The following is a 20,357-nucleotide window of genomic DNA, read 5'->3' on the forward strand; positions in this document are numbered from 1 at the left end:
CTGTGAGACTCAACATCTTCAAGAGGCTAGAGAGTTCTGAATTGTGACAATATTGTGGTCTTTCTTTCCATGACATGATTTCATGTCCAAATATCTTCTATATATTGAATCATGTCTCCTCCAGAAGGTAATTCCCTAAGATCTTTTACTTGTGTGCTAAACCAAAGGTGAGTGCTATCCCTGAGGCTTTGAATAAGGAATTCCCAAGTGTGCTGCTTGTGAAGTTCAGGAATTGAGCCTTCCTATTTTATATTCAACATGTGTCGAGATTAGGGCACAAAGGAATTAGAAAAGAACATATTGAGATCAACACTGTACACTATTTAGTAGACTCATGGCCCCGGGAAGGAAGAGTGCAGGTATTAGCCATTAGAGGATGTAGTAGGATCACGAGGTTATTGACAAATTCAAAGTCCAGCCCCTTGTGGCTCTTTTTCATTTGCTGAGTTTATTGGCATGACTTTTTACTGTTGCAAGGACACTCATGATGTACAAGTAGGCCATACTTAAGAAAGAATTCAATGACAAGTGATTTCCTAATTAAGAGTCTTTTTTTCAAAAAATATTCATGGCCTTTGACAGTGGGATTATGTATGTAAGTGGGTGCTCATATCCCACACATATGTGTGAAGTTGCCTCTGATTGTATGATTGTGCATGTGCATGGGTGTGCATATTGTGTGGTGCATGTGTGGAAGTGAGAGGATAAGTTTTGAGTCATTTCTCTTTTCCCACCTTTTGGGTTCCAGGGATCAAACTCAGGTTTTCAGGCTTAGCTGCAGGTGCTAAAATGTTGGAAAAGTAATAGACTTATGTTTTCAATTTTGTTTGTTATCAACTCTTGGTGATACTCATACACTATGTTTTGATCACATCAACAAATTTCCTAACACTTCCAGTTATCTACTTTCCCTACTAACCTGACTTCATTCAATTTCTGTCATTGCCACATTTGTTTTGTTGTGGATTGCTCTCGGGCTCAAGCAGTGTAGTAGTTGTTCTTTTTTTATTTTTTATTTTTATTTGAACTCATTTAGGTCTTATGTGTTTTCACAATTGCTTTGAAATCATATGAGCATTTTACCTGTTGCTTTCAGAAAATATTGTTTCTTCAATTTACCAACTTCTTCTGACTTTTGCTATTTTTCCTCTTTCTCTTTCACATAGACCCCTGGGTGTTCAGGAGTGTTGTATGGTACAAATATACCATTTAGGGTGAGGGCTCTCTGAAGTCTTCCGTTTTCTTCATGGTGTTCGGTTGTTATTTGCTTTTCTTCTGCAATAAATATTGTTCTGAGAGGAGTTATGTGATATGATTTTTCTCTCATCTTTCCCCCAGGAGGTAGCACCTGTGGTTTTTGGTGAGATATGTTATTTTGGACATCACCAAAGGCTGGAGCCTGTTTTCTAATGTTATCTGTTACTTAGACTCATTTTAGAAGAGGCACTTTATACAGCTGTTAAGTGAGATTCTATTGGGGTAGCAGGTTTAGCTTTCCTGGGAATCCAAACACTCCACACTGTTTTGTCTGCTCTTCAATTTGCTGGGATACTTTAGATGTCAGTCTCTCATAACTTCAGAGACATTGATGATTGCAAGTTTACCTCCAGATATCTCAGTAATTCTCTTTTCAACAGAATTGAGATAGGTTCTACTGACAACCTATGAATGTATGGTTCCAAACCTGATCTTCAAATATAAAGGAAACTTTGAGAACAATTAATGCTTTTGAGTGTTTTCCCTAGTCCTACTGACTAAAGAAGAAAACATTTCAGGAATGATTAATAAAACAAGTGTATTGTTATTGTTACTATTTTACTTTTCTCTTTATGTTAACCTGGGATACTTCACCATAGATCAATATATGAGCACCCTAAGTCAGTCTGTTTCCCAGGAACCCTCAGTACTAAAAGTTGACTTTGATGAAGGAATTAACCCTTTCCTATTCTGAGAAAAATTTTAATTCACTTTCTTTCCCAGGCTTGTGAGTCCTGACATGGTGGAAATGACAATGAAGGATCTATGGTTATTCATATGGCAATATCCTGAGCATATGCAATTAAAGCAGACCTAAGTTTGCCATTGTTATTTCTGTGTCTTATTGGGAGGGAAATGAGTCTATGTGTCAGACCGGTAGCACATGCAGGGTCAAGGACAATTATTTGGGCCCCTTCTCTCCTCTCTATTCCTTCCAATCTTCTTCCAGATTCTGGTTATTGAACACTTGAAAGGCAATTCTCAACAGCTGGCTCCGTGGGGTAAGATACTGCACCCACAGGTTCTGAGGAATCCTTTGAAGGCAGAGGCATGCGTGCCCCTTGGGGAATTTGGAGCCTCTGTTGTTAAATTTGCTGAAGGCCTCTGTTAGTCTGTTGAGAAAGAAGGCAGAGTTTTCTTCCCTTTCTTCAGTGACATCTTTGATTTTGTTATAGTGAAGAGGTCTCCTATTTCAACTGTTCATTCCTTTGTAATAAAGTTTACTAATAAAGTCCATGCATGTGTCCCTCCTAGGGTATAATTCCAGTCGGTATGTTCTTTATCTGGGAAGATGTGCACTTGGCTGATTCACATTAGCACACAGATGAAATCTCCTTTGCTTAAGATTTAGCTTCCTCCCGTGTACTGTGTCTTTAAGAGGTGTCATAAAGGAAGAAGACTAAAGTCATAGGACTTTTCAAGTCAGTTAATGGACTGAAGTAAAGGTCTTGGAGTGACTGCTGTTCCGTGAGATGTGGGAAGTCTCTTGCTGAAGAAAGTGTCATGGGCTTGGATTGTTTCCACAGGGCCGGTAACTAACTTCGTTTTCTTTTGTTTTCTTTTCTGTTCTTTTCTTTCTTCCTCTTCTTTCTTTCTTTGTTTCTCTTTTTCTTTCTTAACCAAGATTTAATGTATATTTATTGTTAACATGTAGAACACATACTATACAGATTTCACAATGAATAAATAATATTCAGTAAGCCAAAAAGAGATAATGGAGGTATTTACATCACGTTTTTAGCTACATTGATGAAATACAAAGATGCAGATTTTATCACTGAAAGAAAAGAAAACCTTAATATTTTTCTTCATCAGGAACATAAACTGGACCTAGAACTTTTTCACACCCCAATTAGAAAGGAAATAAAACAAAACAAAAACCCAGAAAAAAATAAAGTATGAATTGATTGGCTGCCGAGACAGCAAGAACTTTTTACAGAGACTAGTTCAGCATTGGACCAAGGCAGTTGGGGTTTGTTTGGCAAGGGATTAAATAGCTATGTCTGGCTTTGTGCAGGTCACAAACTTGTTAACTTATCATACTACAAAGGGGTAGCCTGGCAGGGGACCCAGCTGTGGTAGTTCAAGAGGATGTGCAATGAACATATATACACACATGTGGCAGTGCAGCCGCTGCAGCTAAAGGTTAAAATCAGCTCGAAGAGATGAACTCAGGGTTATTCACACAACCAAGGAGGCGAGAAAGAGGTCAGGGTGTTGTACATTCACACGTGACACTTTGGGGTGAAAAGCCTTTTATTTTTTTTCCCCTCAACATTTAACTAAAAACAGTTTTTAAAAACCACAGTTTTAATCGGACCCAGCGTCTTCTCTCATTTCCAGGTGAGACATTATTATTACAGGATGTTTACAGTATCAGGTGTGCAGAGCGGTACATGAGAGGGTCTATGCTCTATTGCACAGGCCTCTTCAGTGAACAGAGTCTGCTCACAACTACAATCTTCTTCGTTCCTGAGAGATTGTGAACAGACAGCAATAAATCGCATAGTTCAGCAGTCTCCGTTTCTTCTTCGGTTTTTAAATTTTTTTTTTTTACTTATTTTTTAACCATTAAGAACAGTTAGGAAATGTGGCATCCTGGGATTCAAGAACCAGGAAAGTCATTCCCCCAAACTCACTGTAAGCAACAGTTACTTTGTTTAAATAAAAAAGTCTATGTAGGCAGAGATTTATCTTTTCTAATAGAGTGGGGATCTGAGGGAAGCAGGTGAAGATGAGGAACAGAAAGGTGTGTGTGAGGAAGTGGGGGTGGGGATGGTTTTCCCAAGGAAGAAGCTGGACAGCACAGGGTAAACTGGATTCTGAGGTGGCTTTGCATAAATAAAGGGCAACAGTCTGTTTTTAATTCCCACACATTCACACACACACACACACACACACACACACACACACACACACACACACACACAGGAAGGGAGATACTCCATGGCCCATCATGACTGACCAATCAAAAAATCAGTATATGGCGAATAACTTGAGAAATCAATGAGCTCATCAATGGTGATACCAAGATGTCCAGCTTTCCTTGAATGGAGTTCTGTTGGCCCAAGAAAAGGCTGTTGTTAGGAGGATCTACTGCTCTGAGATCCATCTGTGTAGGGTTAGACTCCTTTTGTTCTGCAGACTTGGGGGAAATGGGAGAGTGTGGTGGTGTGTGCAGCTCTGTTGGATGAGGACATGCTTCAATGTAGTCTAGTTCAGGGATCGTCTCGAAAGTGCAGCTCTGTGGGAGGAGGACAGATAATTCATCATAGTCTAATTCAGGGATTATCTAGAATATTTCAGTGTTCCCTCTTTCTTTTCTCTTCACATAGTGTCCTCACTTGGTATGTAGTTCCAAGGGCTCTGAATAGAAGGCTCTTCAAATAATTTCTCTTGGCTCACACAAAATGCACCCAGCTATAAGATGGTAGTACAATGTGAGCTCTCAACTTTTAATCAGATTTTCCCAGGACCACCCTATAGATACTAGAACTTTCCATTTCAAGAAGATATTTCTTTTTTTTAAAGTAATTTTATTAAATTATAAAAGTTTCCATTTACGCCCCGCTTCCCAACACCCTCCCACCCCCCCTCCTCCTCCCTCTTTGTCCCTAAGGGCAGCCAGGGTTTCCAGCCCTGTGGGAAGTTCAAGTTCGTCCCCCCTCCCTCCAGGTCCAGGAAGGTGAGTATCCAAACAGACTGGATCCCAAAAATCCAGTATATGCAGAGGAAACTAGTCCCAGTGTCATTGTCAATGGCTTCTCAGAAAGACTGCGGGCCAGCCACATCCAGAGAATCCGGCCACATTCAGAGAATCTGGTTGGATCACGTGCTCGTTCAGTCGCAGTCCAACTGCCCTTGGTAAACTCTCATTAGATTCGACCCCTTGTATCAGTGGGTGATAGCATCCCTCGCAGTCCTTTGTCATTTTCTTCTTCCTTCTGCTCCTCATTTGGACCTTGGGGGGCTCAGTCCGGTGTTCCAATGTGGGTCTCCGTCTGTATCGCCATCTATCGCCAGATGAAGAATCTATGGTGATAAGCAAAATATTCATCAGTATGGTTATGGGCCAAGGCCGGTTCAGGCCCCCTCTCCTCTGTCCAGAGAACAATCTGGGGATCTCTCCTTGGACCTGGGATTCCATATATAATCAAGTTTCCTATAAACCCTAAAATGACTCCCTTAGTTGAAATATATTCTTCCCTGAACCCGTATTCATCCTTCCTCCCTTCCCCCCATCCCGGTCAACCGAGCTTTCTCCATTCCTCCCCTACTCCCTTCTCTCTAACCCTCTCCCCTTCCAACCACCCTCCCCCCCCCCCCATGCACCTAAGGTTACCTGGGACTCTTGACTATTTCCTACCTCCTGGCGGATAGCTAAATAATCTTCATCAGGTTCGTCTTCTTATTTAGCTTCTCTAGGATCACGAATAATAGGCTCAAAGACCTTTAAATTATGGTTAGAATCCACTTATGAGTGAATACATACCGTGTTCCTCTTTTTGGGTCTGGCTTACCTCGCTCAGTAAAGCGTTTTCTATGTCCATCCATTTGCATGCAAAATTCAAGATGTCATTATTTTTTACCGCTGAGTAAAACACTAATGTGTATATGTTCCACACCTTTTTTAACCATTCTTCTATTGAGGGGCACCTAGGCTGTTTCCAGGTTCTGGCTATTACAAATAGTGCTGCTATGAACATAGTTGAACAAATGCTTTTGTAGTATGCTAGGGAATCTCTAGGGTATATTCCCAAGAGTGTAATTGCTGGGTCCTGAGGGAGATTGACTCCCAGTTTCCTGAGAAACCGCCACACTGATTTCCACAGTGGCTGCACAAGTTTGCATTCCCACCAACAATGGATGAGTGTTCCCCTCACCCCACATCCTCTCCAGCATAGGCTATCATTGGTGTTTTTGACTTTAGCTATTCTGACAGGTGTAAGATGGTATCTCAAAGTGGTTTTGATTTGCATTTCCCTGATCGCTAAGGAGGTTGAGCATGACCTTAAGTGTCTTCTGGCCATTCGAAGTTCATCTGTTGTGAATTCTCTGTTAAGTTCAGTACCCCTTTTTTAATTGGGTTAATTAGAGTTTTAGTGCCTAGTTTCTTGAGTTCTTTGTATATTTTGGAGATCAGACCTTTGTCTGATGAGGGGTTGGTGAAGATCTTCTCCCAGTCAGAAGGCAGCCTTTTTGTCTTACTGACAGTGTCCTTTGCTTTACAGAAGCTTCTCAGTTTCAGGAGGTCCCATTTCTTTATTGTTTCTCTTATTGTCTGTGCAGCTGGGGTTCTGCTTAGGAAGAGGCCTCCTGTGCCTATATCTTGTAGACTACTTCCCACTTTCTCTTCTATCAGGTTCAAAGTGGACGGACTAATGTTGATGTCTTTAATCCATTTGGACTTGAGTTTTGTGCATGGTGATAGGTATGGATCTACTTTCATCCTTCTATAGGTTGACATTCAGTTATGCCAGCACCATTTGTTAAAGATGCTTTCCTTCTTCCATTGTATACCTTTAGCTCCCTTGTCAAAAATTAGGTGCTCATAGGTTTGTGGGTTAATATCCGGGTCTTCTATTCGATTCCAAAGGTCGATTTCTCTGTCCTTATGCCAATACCAAGCTGTTTTCAATACTGTAGGTCTGTAATAGAGTTTGAAGTCAGGGATGGTAATGCCTCCTGAAGTTCCTTTATTGTATAAGATTGTTTTGGCTATCCTGGGTTTTTTGTTTTGCCATATAAGCTTGATTATTGTTTTCTCAAGGTCTGTGAAGAAGTTTGATGGGATTTTGATGGGGATTGCATTGAATCTATAGATTGCTTTTGGTAGAATTGCCATTTTTACTATGTTGATCCTCCCAATCCAAGAACAAGGGAGATCTTTCCATTTTCTGGTATCCTCCTCAATTTCTTTCTTCAAAGACTTAAAGTTCTTGTCAAATAGGTCTTTCACTTCCTTGGTTAGCGTTACCCCAAGATATTTTATGCTATTTGTGGCTATCATGAAAGGTGATGTTTCTCTGATTTCCCTCTCAGCTTCTTTATCCTTTGTGTATAGGAGGACCACTGATTTTTTGGAGTTGATCTTGTATCCTGCCACGTTACTAAAGGTGTTTATCAGCTGTAGGAGTTCTTTGGTAGAGTTTTTGGGGTCACTTATGTACACTATCATATCGTCAGCAAATAACGGAAGTTTAACTTCATCCTTTTCAATTCGAATCCCCTTGATCTCCTTATGTTGTCTTATTGCTATTGCTAGAACTTCAAGCACTATATTGAAGAGGTATGGAGAGAGTGGACAGCCTTGTCACGTTCCTGATTTTAGTGGAATGGCTTTGAGTTTCTCTCCATTCAATTTGATGTTAGCTGTCGGCTTGCTGTATATTGCTTTTATTATATTTAGGTATGATCCTTGTATCCACAGTCTCTCCAACACCTTTATCATAAATGGGTGTTGAATTTTATCAAATGCTTTTTCAGCATCCAATGAAATGATCATATGTTTTTTTTCTTTCAGTTTATTTATATGATGGATTACATTGATAGATTTGCATATGTTGAACCAGCCCTGCATCTCCGGGATGAAGCCTACTTGATCATAATGAATAATTTTTCTAATGTGTTCTTGGATTCGGTTTGCCAGGATTTTATTGAGAATTTTCGCGTCGATGTTCATGAGTGAGATTGGCCTGTAATTCTCTTTCTTGGTTGTGTCTTTATGTGGTTTTGGTATTAAGGTAACTGTAGCTTCATAAAAGGAGTTTGGCAATGACTCTTCTGTTTCTATATTGTGGAATACATTAAGGAGTATAGGAATTAGCTCTTCCTGGAAGTTCTGGTAGAATTCTGCATTGAAACCATCTGGTCCTGGGCTTTTTTTGGCAGGGAGATTTCTGATAACAGCTTCTAATTCTTCACGACTAACAGGTCTATTTAGATTGTTCACCTGTTCTTGGTTCAACTTTGGTATATGGTACTTATCTAAAAAAAATGTCCATTTCTTTTACATTTTCCAACTTAGTGGCATATAAACTTTCATAGTAAGATCTAATGATTCTCTGAATTTCCTCTGTGTCTGTGGTTATATCCCCCTTTTCATTTCTGATCCTATTAATTTGCATGTGCTCTCTCTGCCGTTTGATTAGTTTGGATAGGGGTTTTGTCAATCTTGTTGATTTTCTCCAAGAACCAGCTTTTTGATTCATTGATTCTTTGGATTGTTTTCTCTGTTTCTATTTTGTTGATTTCAGCCCTCAGTTTAATTATTTCCAGTCTTCTACTCCTCCTGGGTGAATCAGCTTCTTCTTTTTCTAGAGCTTTCAAGTGTGCTGTTAGGTCTCCAATGTGTGCTTTCTCCGTTTTCTTTATTTGGGCACCTATTGCTATGAACTTTCCTCTTAGCACTGCTTTCATAGTGTCCCATAGGTTTGAGTATGTTGTGTCTTTGTTTTCATTAAATTCAAGGAAGACTTTAATTTCTTTCTTAATTTCGTCCCTGACCCAGGGGTGATTTAGTAGTTGGCTGTTCAACTTCCATGAGTTTGTTGACTTCCTGGGGGTAGCATTGTTGTTGAATTCTAATTTTAATCCATGGTGATCTGACAAGACACAGGTGGTTACTAATATTTTTTTGTATCTGTGGGAGTTTGCTTTGTTACCAAGTATGTGGTCAATCTTCGAGAAGGTTCCATGAGCTGCAGAGAAGAAGGTATATTCTTTCCTATTTGGGTGGAGTGTTCTATAGATGTCTGTTAAGTCCATTTGATTCAATACCTCCAATAAATCTCTTAATTCTCTGTTTGGTTTCTGTCTGATTGACCTGTCCATTGGTGAGAGAGGAGTGTTGAAGTCTCCTACTATTAGCGTGTGTGGTTTGATGACTGCCTTGAGTTCTAGGAGAATTTCTTTACATATGTGGGTGCCTTTACATTAGGGGCATAGATATTCAGGATTGAGACTTCTTCCTGATGAGTTGTTCCTGTTATGAGTATGAAATGTCCATCTCCACCTCTTCTGATTGATTTTAGTTTGAAGTCGATTTTGTTAGATATTAGAATGGCCACACCCGCTTGTTTCTTAGGTCCATTTGCTTGGAAAACCTTTTCCCAACACTTTACTCTGAGTAGGTGTCTGTCTTTGTGGTTGAGGTGTGTTTCTTGTAAACAGCAGAATGTTGGATCCTGTTTTCGTAACCAATCTCTAAGTCTGTGCCTCTTTATAGGTGAATTGAGTCCATTGATATTAAGAGATATTAATGACCATTGGTTGTTGACTCCAGTCATTTTTTTGGGGGGGTAATAGACTGTATGAGTTTTCCTTCTTTGAATTGTGCTAGTGAAGGGTCGCTAAATGTCTGAATTATTGTAGTCAGTGTTGGCAATGTTGGATTCCTTGGGATGTAATTTTCCTTCTAGTATTCTCTGTAAGGCTGGATTAATAGTTACGTATTGTTTAAATTTGTTTTTATCCTGGAATATTTTGTTTTCTCCGTTGATAGTGAACGAAAGCTTGGCTGGGTAAAGTAGTTTGGGTTTGCATCCATGGTCCCTTAATTTCTGCAGTACCTCTATCCAGGACCTTCTGGCTTTCATGGTTTCTTTAGAGAACTCTGGTGTAAGTCTGATAGGTTTACCTTTATATGTTACTTGACCTTTTTCCTTTGCAGCTCTTAATATCCTTTCTTTAATCTGACTGCTTTGTGTTTTGATTATTATATGGCGAGGGGATGTTTTTTTCTGATCCAACCTATTTGGTGTTCTGTATGCTTCTTGCACCTTCATAGGAATATCCCTCTTTAGGATGGGAAAGTTTTCTTCTATAATTTTGTTGAATATATCTTCTGGACCTTTGATCTGCAATTCTTCTCCTTCTTCTACTCCTATTATTCTTAGATTTGGTTTTTTTTTATTATGTCCCATATTTCCTGAATGTTTTGTGATGAGAATTTGTTGGATTTGCTGTTTTCTTTGGTCAGGGCGTTTATTTTCTCTATGGTGTCTTCATAATCTGAGATTTGTTCTTCTATCTCTTGTAATCTATTGGTTAAGCTTGATTCTGTAGTCTCCGTTCGTTTACCTAGATTTTCCATATCCAGCCGGCCCTCGGATTGTTTTTTCCTCACTGCCTCCATTTCAGTTTTCAATTCTTGAACTGATTCCATTACCTGTTTGATTGCTTTTTCTTGGTTTCCCAGGGTATCATTTACGAATTTACTCATTTCTTCAACCTTTTTGTTATATTTGTCTTCCATTTCTTTACTCATTTCTTCCATCTTTTTGTTATATTTGTCTTCTATTTCTTTAAGTGAGTTATTCATAGCCTGTTTAAGAGACTCTATTGCTTTCATAATGACACTGTTTTCCACTTCTTCCGGAATAGGGCGTTCCAGTCCTTCTGTTGTAAGATCGCTGGGATCTGGTGTTTTCATGTTGTTTTTCAGATTGTTGGAGGAATTCTTGCCTTGGCGCCTGCCCATCTCTTCCTTCAGATGCTCTCCAATGGCTCTTCCCTCAGCTGGGTCTTCTTCTACTGGATTAGTGTCCCTTGCTATCCAGGAATCACTTTGCCTGCAGTCTTAGCTTGCTGCAGGCAGGCTATTTAGAACAAAGGGACTTCCTTCCCTTTGCACTCACCGCCTGCCCCGGCCCGTGGTGCCCACCCTGGCTGAGATGGAGGAATCTAAGCCCCGAAAAAGGGAGAGAGGAGGGGAGGGGTTCGAGGTCGAAAGCTGGGATGGCGTAGCAGGAGAGAGGGATTAGCTGGGGGAAGCTGCCCCTATGGAGCAGCCAGGGAGACCAGGATGGCGGGAATACCGTGTGTACCTAACCGGAATTGTATGGCGGTCAACACACTCACCCCTCCACAGGATCAGAGCCCCTCGCTGGTCAGAAGACTCCGTGCCTGCGGTCTTAGCTTGCTGCAGGCCGGCTATCAGAACAAAGGGACTCCCGTCCCTTTGTACTCACCGCCTGCCCCGGCCCTTGGTCCCCACCCAGGCTGAGATGGAGGAATTTAAGCCCCGAAAAAGGGAGAGAGGACGGGAGGGGTTCGAGGCCGAAAGTTGGGATGGCGTAGCAGGAGAGAGCCAAGAAGATATTTCTATTTATCTGTAATCTCTCTTTTTTTTGTTTATGTTCTCAGTAACAATATTATCCCTACTTCTGTGGTTACAACATAATGACTCATAAAGTGAGGCCGAAGCGGGGTTTCTAGAGTGGAAAAGTGCATCTCCTTTCTGCCTCCTCCAGAACCTCAGAGACACTAGTCTATCCTCCCCCCGTATCAAGACCCACTGCCTGAAGGGCATCAAACGTATCCTCACTGAAGCGCTGGCTTGTGATCTAAAGATTTTGACTAGACTTCATTCAGCTAACGTTTAAACTAATGCCTCCACTACAAGTCTGCTGCTCACAGGAGCAAGCACACTGGGGCAGGAAGTATACTGTCTCTGATCCTTGCTGAGGTAGTGATTGTGACTCTTTCTCCATCATCTGTGGTGGGTCTCCCCTTTATCTGAAATGGACTAAATTTAAGAGAATGTGTGCAAAGGAAATGAAGGAAAGTAAGAGATGGGCTACCATTTAAGCCATGCAATAAAATTTGGTACAAATCCTCATATGAGGGTTGGGGGAGGCAACCCAATATAGGAGGAAAAGGGTCCCAAGAGCAGAAAAATTGGAGAACCACTCCCTCCCATTATTCTCAGTCCCTTCCCCCTCCCTTTCATTCTTTGTCTTTCCCCAGTTTAACCAGGAGATCTCATCTCTCAATCTCCTTCCCATGGGTCCCTCTTAGAGTCCTACTTGTGACCTGCTTCTCTGCAACTGTGATTTGTTGTCTGGTTAGTCTTTACTTTGCATCTAATATCCACTTATGAGTGAGTACATACCATATTTGTCTTTCTGAGTCTGGATTACCTCACTCGGGATGATTTTTTAAAAATTTTATCTGATTATATTTTATTAACATTCTTTTTTAGATAGAGAGAAAATAGGCATGCGGGTTCTGGTAAGAGGGTACCTTGAGGAGGACCTAGGAGGAAAGGAAACCGAAATCAGGACATATTGTATTAAAATTTTACTTTCAGTTAAAAAAACCTTCAGTTTGAGATCTCCCTCAAGTAAGAGATAGAAATACAAGTCCATGTCTTATACTTTTAATGTTCTAGATTTAATGACATACAGACTACAAGTAAGTGCTTCTTCATTATTTTGACATGTGTCCTTATGTACTCAAGGATAAAGAAGCACAGCACTAGGAAAGGGTGCCTCAGGCCAGGCACAGAGAGAATCCATTCGTAGTGTGCATAGCTGTAGAAACGTTAGAGAGAAACAATTAACAAAGATGACAGGATAGTTTTTTTTCTTCAGCCTGTGCTCTCTTCTGCTCTGTACTTTTGAATTCTGTTTTGGGGGAGTGTCCTTAAACTAGGCTCTAGACGAGACTCCCAGGGGAGCATTTGGCCCTGTGCTGTTCAGGCCTTTTCTCCTAACCATCAGTTTACCACTTTGACAGACGGCTGATCAATGACATCACCATTGTTAGAAGGTTGCTGTGATTGTAGCACATATCCATTTAAAAAGTTAATAACCTGTTCCCATATCTGTCATTGTCAATCTCATTTTTTCTCCTTGATTCTCTTTTCTTCTTACAACTCATTTATTTGGAAGAGATTGATATTTCTTCCTTTTCTTAGATTAATTGAGCACTTCATTCTTTTAGCACTTATGAGTTCATGAGGACAAACTGTCCCTGCGTCTCCAACCAAGGAAAGATCTGCTGAAGACAGGCTTCACTCATGACCTGCTTTACGACCTCTGGAGAGAGAACACCACGTCTCCGTGCCTTATCTTCCCTGTGCAATCCTCTCAGCCCATAAAGCCCATCACTCATAGATGAACTGGAGACTTCTCTGGAAAACTCTGAGTGGGGAAATAAAAGTGAACATTGGAACGGACAAAACAGCCACAGCCTCTGAACTGTTGTCCTTAAACCAAACATCTCTGTGTGAGGTTAATCACGTGGGTCTCCTGGAGATGTAGCCTTGTGAGGACTTCTCTAGGTTAGTGCCCTTCCTAAAATAATGACAAAGGAGCCTTTTTTTTTAAAAAAAGAAAATATAGATTTAAATGTATCTTTTTCCTCTCCTGCTCTCTCTTACACACACAAACACACACACACACACACACACACACAAATGAGAAGATATTCTCTGTTAGTATTTTTCCACTTTGATTTGATAATTTTTTATTTACCTATTTATTTATTAGCTCTCTATAACTTTCAATCTCTGGTTGTTCTCTGATTATATTTTTAGACATTGTTGAATTATATTTTAGAAACAGAGAAAGGGAACTTTACCTTAATTAGGAATATGGGTGGATAGATAGTCTCCTCGGAATCAAGCATCTCTGTCAACGGATCTCTGGTTGTTGTCTTTTTTTTTTGTTTCATGTCAAAGGTACCGTGTTTACTGACATTCCAAAGTTTGTTGCGTATCTTTCATAAAATGTTGGGCTTCTCAGGAGTTCAAGTTATGTACATCACCTTGTCCTTTCTTCTTTGTTCTGGTGAGTATATTTTGCTGTACTAGATGAGAACCTTAAACAAACTCTAAAAAACCTCAGGGAGTAAAACCTCTGAAACACCAGAAATGATTGAATGAGCTTGTCTCACTGGGGTTGTAGTCCTTCAATTGGTCATGTTAGGAATGTCTCTAAAGTGACAGCAGTGGATTTTTCTGACTAGTCCACTTGGAGAAGTTTGAAGAGAGCAGTGGGTTAGGACAGGCTGGGCAGGCTTTCAATCTCTGGTCATTTGTCCTCCAGATTTCTCACTAAATCCTGTTGTCAAATGCAAAGTTGAGAGAGGACAGACTAATATCTTTAAATATGCCATTCTTTGAAGACGCTGTTTATTTGACAGCTTTAGACTGTCTTAGTTAAGGCCAACTTTAGGGGATGTTTTATCAACTATCAGTTCAAGATTGGTCGTGAAATTCAAAATGAGGCATTTGTGAAATATTGCTTAGAACATTGAAATTACAGCTGATTAAATTTTTTTTCAAGTCAAGTGAATACTTGAAAGATATTTTGAATTCTGAATTCAGGATATTTCACTTAATAGTTGTATAAAATTAATATATCCAGGTCTGTTAACAAATGGAAGCTGATACTTTTGTATATGAGAGCAGTATAAAAGACAGCTTTTTCCAGATATACATATATATCTGTGAATTAGAATTTTCTGCGTTTGCATGTATTTTTAGTTATTTTTTACAACTAACACAAAATTCTCATCTATTCCTTATAGTGCCGACAATTCACATAGATGTGTGCTACATGTAAATGTAGTTACTGCTTACAAAAAAAATATGAACAAGGTTTTTGTTTAACGCATTTTATCTGTCTTCTGTTTTGTTTTCAGAAAGTTCCCATTTAAAATATGCATTTCCTATACACGTAAGTTACTATCATTTCATCCGGAAATTTAAAATGTAAAATGTTCTTTGTTTCTAAACTGAGTAATTTAATGTAAAACTTACTAAAGAAAATAGTCTTCTAAAGTTGAAAAATGATATATTTTCTTACCATAAGTTCAAGACAGCAATCCTGATCTGCAAGTCAGTTTATTATTGATGCAAGATGTGAGAATGAGTATCTTTTTTTAAAATTTATTTTGCATACCAACCATAGTTTCCTCTGCCTTCTCTACTTCCCTTTTCCATCTCCTTTTCATCCCTACACTCAACCACTCCTCCTCATTCTCCTTTCAAAAAGGGTAAAGCCTTCCATGGGAGTCAGCAAAGCATGGCATATCAGGTCAAGGCAGGACCAACCTCCTCCCTCTCCCATCAAGGCTGGGCAATGCATCCTACTCTAGGGACCAGGTTTCAAAAGAGCCAGCATCAGGGACAGGTCCTGGTCCCATTGCTGTGGTCCCCAGGAAAGAACAAGCTACACAACTGTCACCCACAGACAGAGGGCATAGGTGGGTCCTATGCTGACTCCCTAGCTGTTGATCCAGAGTCCACGAGCTTAGGTCAGCTGTCTCTGCTGGTTTCCCTGTCTTGATCTTCACCCAGTTTGCTCACATTATCCCTCCTCCTTCTTTTCAACTGGACTCTCAGAGCTCTGGGCAACTTATTATTGATACAAAGTTTAACAGTTAGTATCCTAATTCCAAATTCCAGCCATTGATAATCAGATATATAATTCAATATCTATACAGCCCAGTGGGGGTACAGTTCAGTGGTTAAGATCAAAAGCAGTGCCTTCCATATACACACATTGTAGAATGTTATTTCGAAAATAAATGTTAAATTTGAAAATAAATAAATTGTCCTTCTAAATATTAATATATCTGTGGCATATATGTCACCAGAATGTATGAAAATTAAGTCAAATATATATAACATTTATAGCATTGATTTCTTTTAATAAATTACCATAGTATCTAAAACTGATCATGTGTTTTTATTAACATGAGCATAAATGAGATGTACTTTCATGTAAATATACAGTAAAGGTGTGCACTGAATTGCAGAGAAATTACAGAGTAATGAGAGAATAATCAATCAAAAGTTAAATTTGGTGATGGGCTGAAGGAAATGTCTGGTGGGGAAGCACAGATGTTTCAATGTGAGTTGGCAGCCTTACAGATCATGTTACACTAGCTGTGTTGTGTTGTGTTCTATTTAGTAGAGGCATAAAACTATAAATATATAAATGTAATAATTATTTTCCCATTTTTATATATGTTATATGTTCTTTATATCTATGTGTAGATGATATTTATACTTTTTGTGTGACATTACATGCTACGAGTATGAACAGTTATTCAACAGCCTATGCTCTAATACATTTACGATATCTTTGTGTGTTGTAGCGACATTGTGCTACGTATGAACCTCTAGGATTTTGTAGCAAAGAGTATATTCCAGTCTGTGGAACCAATGGCCGTACTTATGGTAACATATGCATTTTCTGTATTGCATACAGGTAAGAATATCATTCTCAATATAATTTCTTCCTAAGCAATGAAGACTTAGTAGCAAAATCTTAAATTTGTGTTAGTGATGTTCCATGCTCATAATACTCAGAAAAAAATGCCCCTACCAAACCAATGTGCTATGAAAGGCATAGAAACATGTGTTCCTCACTTTAATATTATGATTTCTGAAAGTGGCTTTTCTATTTGGGACTTTAGAATAGAATTGTGTTGAACATTGTGCAAACAAACAAATCAATTAACTTAATTATTAGGAATTCTTAATATCAAATGTACAAATATTATGAAATAATTCCAAAGCTGGTGCTCAATAGATCTCTGTTGCAGTCTGCAATCTATCAGGCTAGCAAGAAACTCGCTGGGAGCATCCTCTTATCCCCCGATCTCCATGGAAGATTCTACACCACAGGATGCTCTAGGATCCCTCTGTCCAATATCCCCGTGCTTTGTGCTCTGTGATCACATAGCTGTGTCTCATGTATAACTAGTTCTTCTGTTAATTTATTTCATATGGTCTCAAAGGCTTTTCCAGGTCACAATCCTTTAATTATCATGTCTTTCTCAAGGCCTACTAACAACCCGTCATGATTTCCGTTTTTTGAGTCTGGGCAAGCTCCACGACTAAGGCAGAGCTGAGGCAGTAGAAATGGTCCAGTATACCCACAGCAGGACGTGTGCAGATGCTGGGAGCAGTCAGGGTTTAGTTGCTCATAAAAGGAGAAATTAATGTTTCCTATTCAGTTTTTCCCCTTTGAAACTTCATGGCACAATTCTCAAAGAGTTTGAAGTCATCTTTCAATAATTTCTTCAGCCATTTTTGATCTCCCTTATTTTTTTCTTTGCAGAAAAACCCGTGGTTTCATTATGTTCTCACATGATGGTGAATGCTGAGTTTTAATGGAGCTACATATCCCTGGGGATCTTATCATGATCACAGTTTTGCCCTGAAGTCTACAGTGGATCAGAGATTTTGTTATCAGGTTCCCAAAGCCCTAGAAGATTGGGTGAATCTCTCTGTAGGATACACATGAGAAGACTAGACTGTCATTGTTCTTTTCATTTCTCAGGTCCTCTGGTCTCAAGGTTTTACTTCATATGATGAACTACTTATTGACAGTTAAATTCCTAAATCTTAATTTTCCATTCTGTAAACTGACAACTTAAAACCATCAATGCTCTAGTTATGGTTCTTCATAAAATCTTAAACTCCACTCTTTATTGAGAAAATCTTTAGGGAGTTAGAAATATTTCCCAGTGGTTAGGGAAGCTTGATAATCTCTGTGAGAACCCAAGTTTGGTTTCCAGTGCTCATATCAGGTTTCTTAGAACCTCCATCTTCAGGAAGTCTCATACTATCTTCTGTCTCCCACAGACACCTGCATAGACATGTTGTACATACACAGAAATATAAACATAGACATTAATAAAATTAAATCTTTAAAAAACGGTGTTCTTTCCTTCATTGGAATATGAGGTAACCCAAACCAGTCAAGGCAAGAGCAGTTTCTTGTCCAAATGGCTAACCAACTCCATAAGGAGCCTCTTCGATGTCCATCTTCCTCTTGAAGTAGCTGGTGCTGCCATGAGTAGACGTGTCTCATTGTCATGAAAAGCCCTAAGCTATTAAAACATTTAAAATTCCATATTCTGTAGTCTTTGAAAGATATGAAGAATGCCTATCTAACTGAAATATATTTCTATATATCTAGAAAATCTAACTAACATGACTACAAGCTTGACTATTATTGATGATTATCCATTAACAACCTATATTTCCTAATTCTACATTACATTTTAAAATGAACTATATAATCACAATACCTTAATCAATATCAGAAATACATATACATATAACAAAATTGACCTTAAAAATCCATACCAATGCAAATTATTCATATCTATATAATATCCCCCTTTAAATGTAAAAGAACATTTACAAACAATATCTGGGAACATTGTCACAGTTATTTCTCTCCAAACTGCTTCCTGCTGAATGGGGGCACTGTTATTCAGGTCTTTCGTGATATAACCTGTGTGCTAGATTCATCTCAGTTGGCAGTTGAGCAAACTCATTTCTTGAGGGTGTTCACAGCAACCTTTCAGGAGGACATGGTCTATCATACCACATTGGGATAGAAACAATCCACAGGGTCTCATCCTCTGTGAAAGCAAAAGAGGACCCTTTCCAAAGCATCATATCCTTAGACCCAAATTTGGAAGTCATGATACCTTTAGAACATACATGTTGGATCAGCATAGCAGCCCATACAATGAAATGTCTCTTTGTATTTAGTTCCTTCACAGCCAAAAATTTCAAAGAAAATACAATATACAGAATCCAATCTCTCGGTAAATTTTCCATTTTTACGTGGCTTATTTTTCTTTATTTCTTTTAATCAGAGTACTACCTGTACTCTGTCTCTTTAAAGACTTTACCCTTTTTTTAAGGCATTAACTTTATTTTCTATATTCTTTTTCTTTTCTCTCCTAAGCCTATGTATGTCTAACTCTATGTAGCGCTATGACCCATTTAGAGGTCTTTTATGTCTGAATCTGCCCTATTGTGAATCTATAATTTTTTACTCTCTAGGAGCATTTTTGTTTTGCATTTTTAAATCACTAAGCAGTTAAGAATCTAAGCTGTGACATTTCTAGGTCAAAAACAGGTACTGCCTGTTTGCCCCACCCGGCCCAACATGGTGGAGCTGCTTGTGCCTCTGAACCTTGCACATTGCACTGCTAGCATGGCGGAACTGCTTGTGCCTCTGAGCCGCAGCATGCAATGACCCCCTTTTAGGCACACAGTGAGTCTAGTGGCAATCAAACAAATTGTAGCACATTACTCCAAATGTTCCATTCAAAAGCTCTGTCTCCCGCTGGAGCCAAACAGAGATCACGATGGCGGCACAGCCCAGAAACTGGTATTTCAAAACCTCCACTTTCTAGTAGACCTGATCCCACTGCCTACACAGGCAGGAAGAGCTGAACCACAGGCATGGTCTCAGCTACTTTGTTCCCAACCCTGAGTGGGCACACAAACGTCCGGGCCCAGAAATGCTCCATAGCTGGAGTTTGCACTGGCGGCAGGACCCAGGAAGCCACGTTTTAAAATGGTGCAGCTTTTTTTTCTGCTGCTAATGCTGAAACAAGAAATCTCTCTACAGCATGCCCTAGCAAACAGCAAAATCTTTGTTAAACTCTCTTTCCCTTATTTTTAAGCTCTCTCAGGTTTTTAAGTGGATTTAGTTATCACGTTGGGTGCCACTCTGTAAAAGGAACGGTGGGCCACTTCCCACTGCCCACCCAGCTAGCTTTACACCCAAAATAATTACATGGAAACTGTATTCTTTTAAACACTGCCTGGCCCATTATTTTCAGCCTCTTATTGGCTAATTCTCACATCTTGCTTTAACCCATATTTAGTAATCTGTGTAGCACCATGAGGTGGTGGCTTACCGGGAAAGGTCCTAACCTGCATCTGTCTCAGAGAGGAGAGTCATGGTGACTGCCTCACTGCTTTCTTCCTCCCAGCATTCTGTTCTGTTTAGTCTGCCTACCTAATTTTCTGTTCTATCAAAGGGCCAAGGTAGTTTCTTTATTAACCAATGAAAGTACACATAGACAGATGACCCTCCTCCATTATTTGCCTCAGCTGAAATCACCAGGGACAACTAGAATTCAGCAAATAGCTGCCAGTGAAATCAACACACCTTGTGAATGCTTTTTTATTCAATACATTAGGCACTGTGAAAATGCTAAATCAAAAGGACAAGCAAGCAAAAATGGAAGACAAAGGAATCCAAATTCTTTTTGTATACCATGTTATATGCACTGTTCAGCAAATACAGAGCCTTTACCATTGCTGAAGACCAATGGAAGATGTAGAAGTAGGAAAATCAGATTGAGCTTGCTCTTGATAAAAATGGTACAAAAAAGATGAGTCCATTGTTTAATTTCCATGTGTTTGTGGGGTTTCTGGAATTAGTATTTCTGTTAAATTCTAGTTTAAATCATGGCGATCTGATATCACCATGGGGATCATGGGGTTATTCCAATTTTTTTTTGTATTTGTTGAGGTTTGTTTT

General features: G+C 39.4%; 1 protein-coding gene across 1 annotated transcript; it reads left to right on the top strand.

The window, feature by feature from the left end:
• Positions 1-2,672: 2,672 nt before the first annotated feature.
• LOC125390548 (ovomucoid-like) lies at positions 2,673-17,786 on the top strand. Its single transcript, XM_085676551.2, has 6 exons — positions 2,673-2,788; positions 12,985-13,324; positions 13,724-13,832; positions 14,689-14,723; positions 16,150-16,262; positions 17,118-17,786. The coding sequence occupies exons 3-6, from the start codon at positions 13,772-13,774 to the stop codon at positions 17,161-17,163; spliced, it is 255 nt and encodes an 84-aa protein (XP_085532677.1). The 5' UTR covers positions 2,673-2,788; positions 12,985-13,324; positions 13,724-13,771; the 3' UTR covers positions 17,164-17,786.
• The last annotated feature ends 2,571 nt before the right edge of the window (positions 17,787-20,357 follow it).

Source organism: Myodes glareolus, chromosome 13 (assembly GCF_982192425.1).
Source record: "Myodes glareolus chromosome 13, mMyoGla1.1, whole genome shotgun sequence".
Lineage (NCBI taxonomy): Eukaryota > Metazoa > Chordata > Mammalia > Rodentia > Cricetidae > Myodes > Myodes glareolus.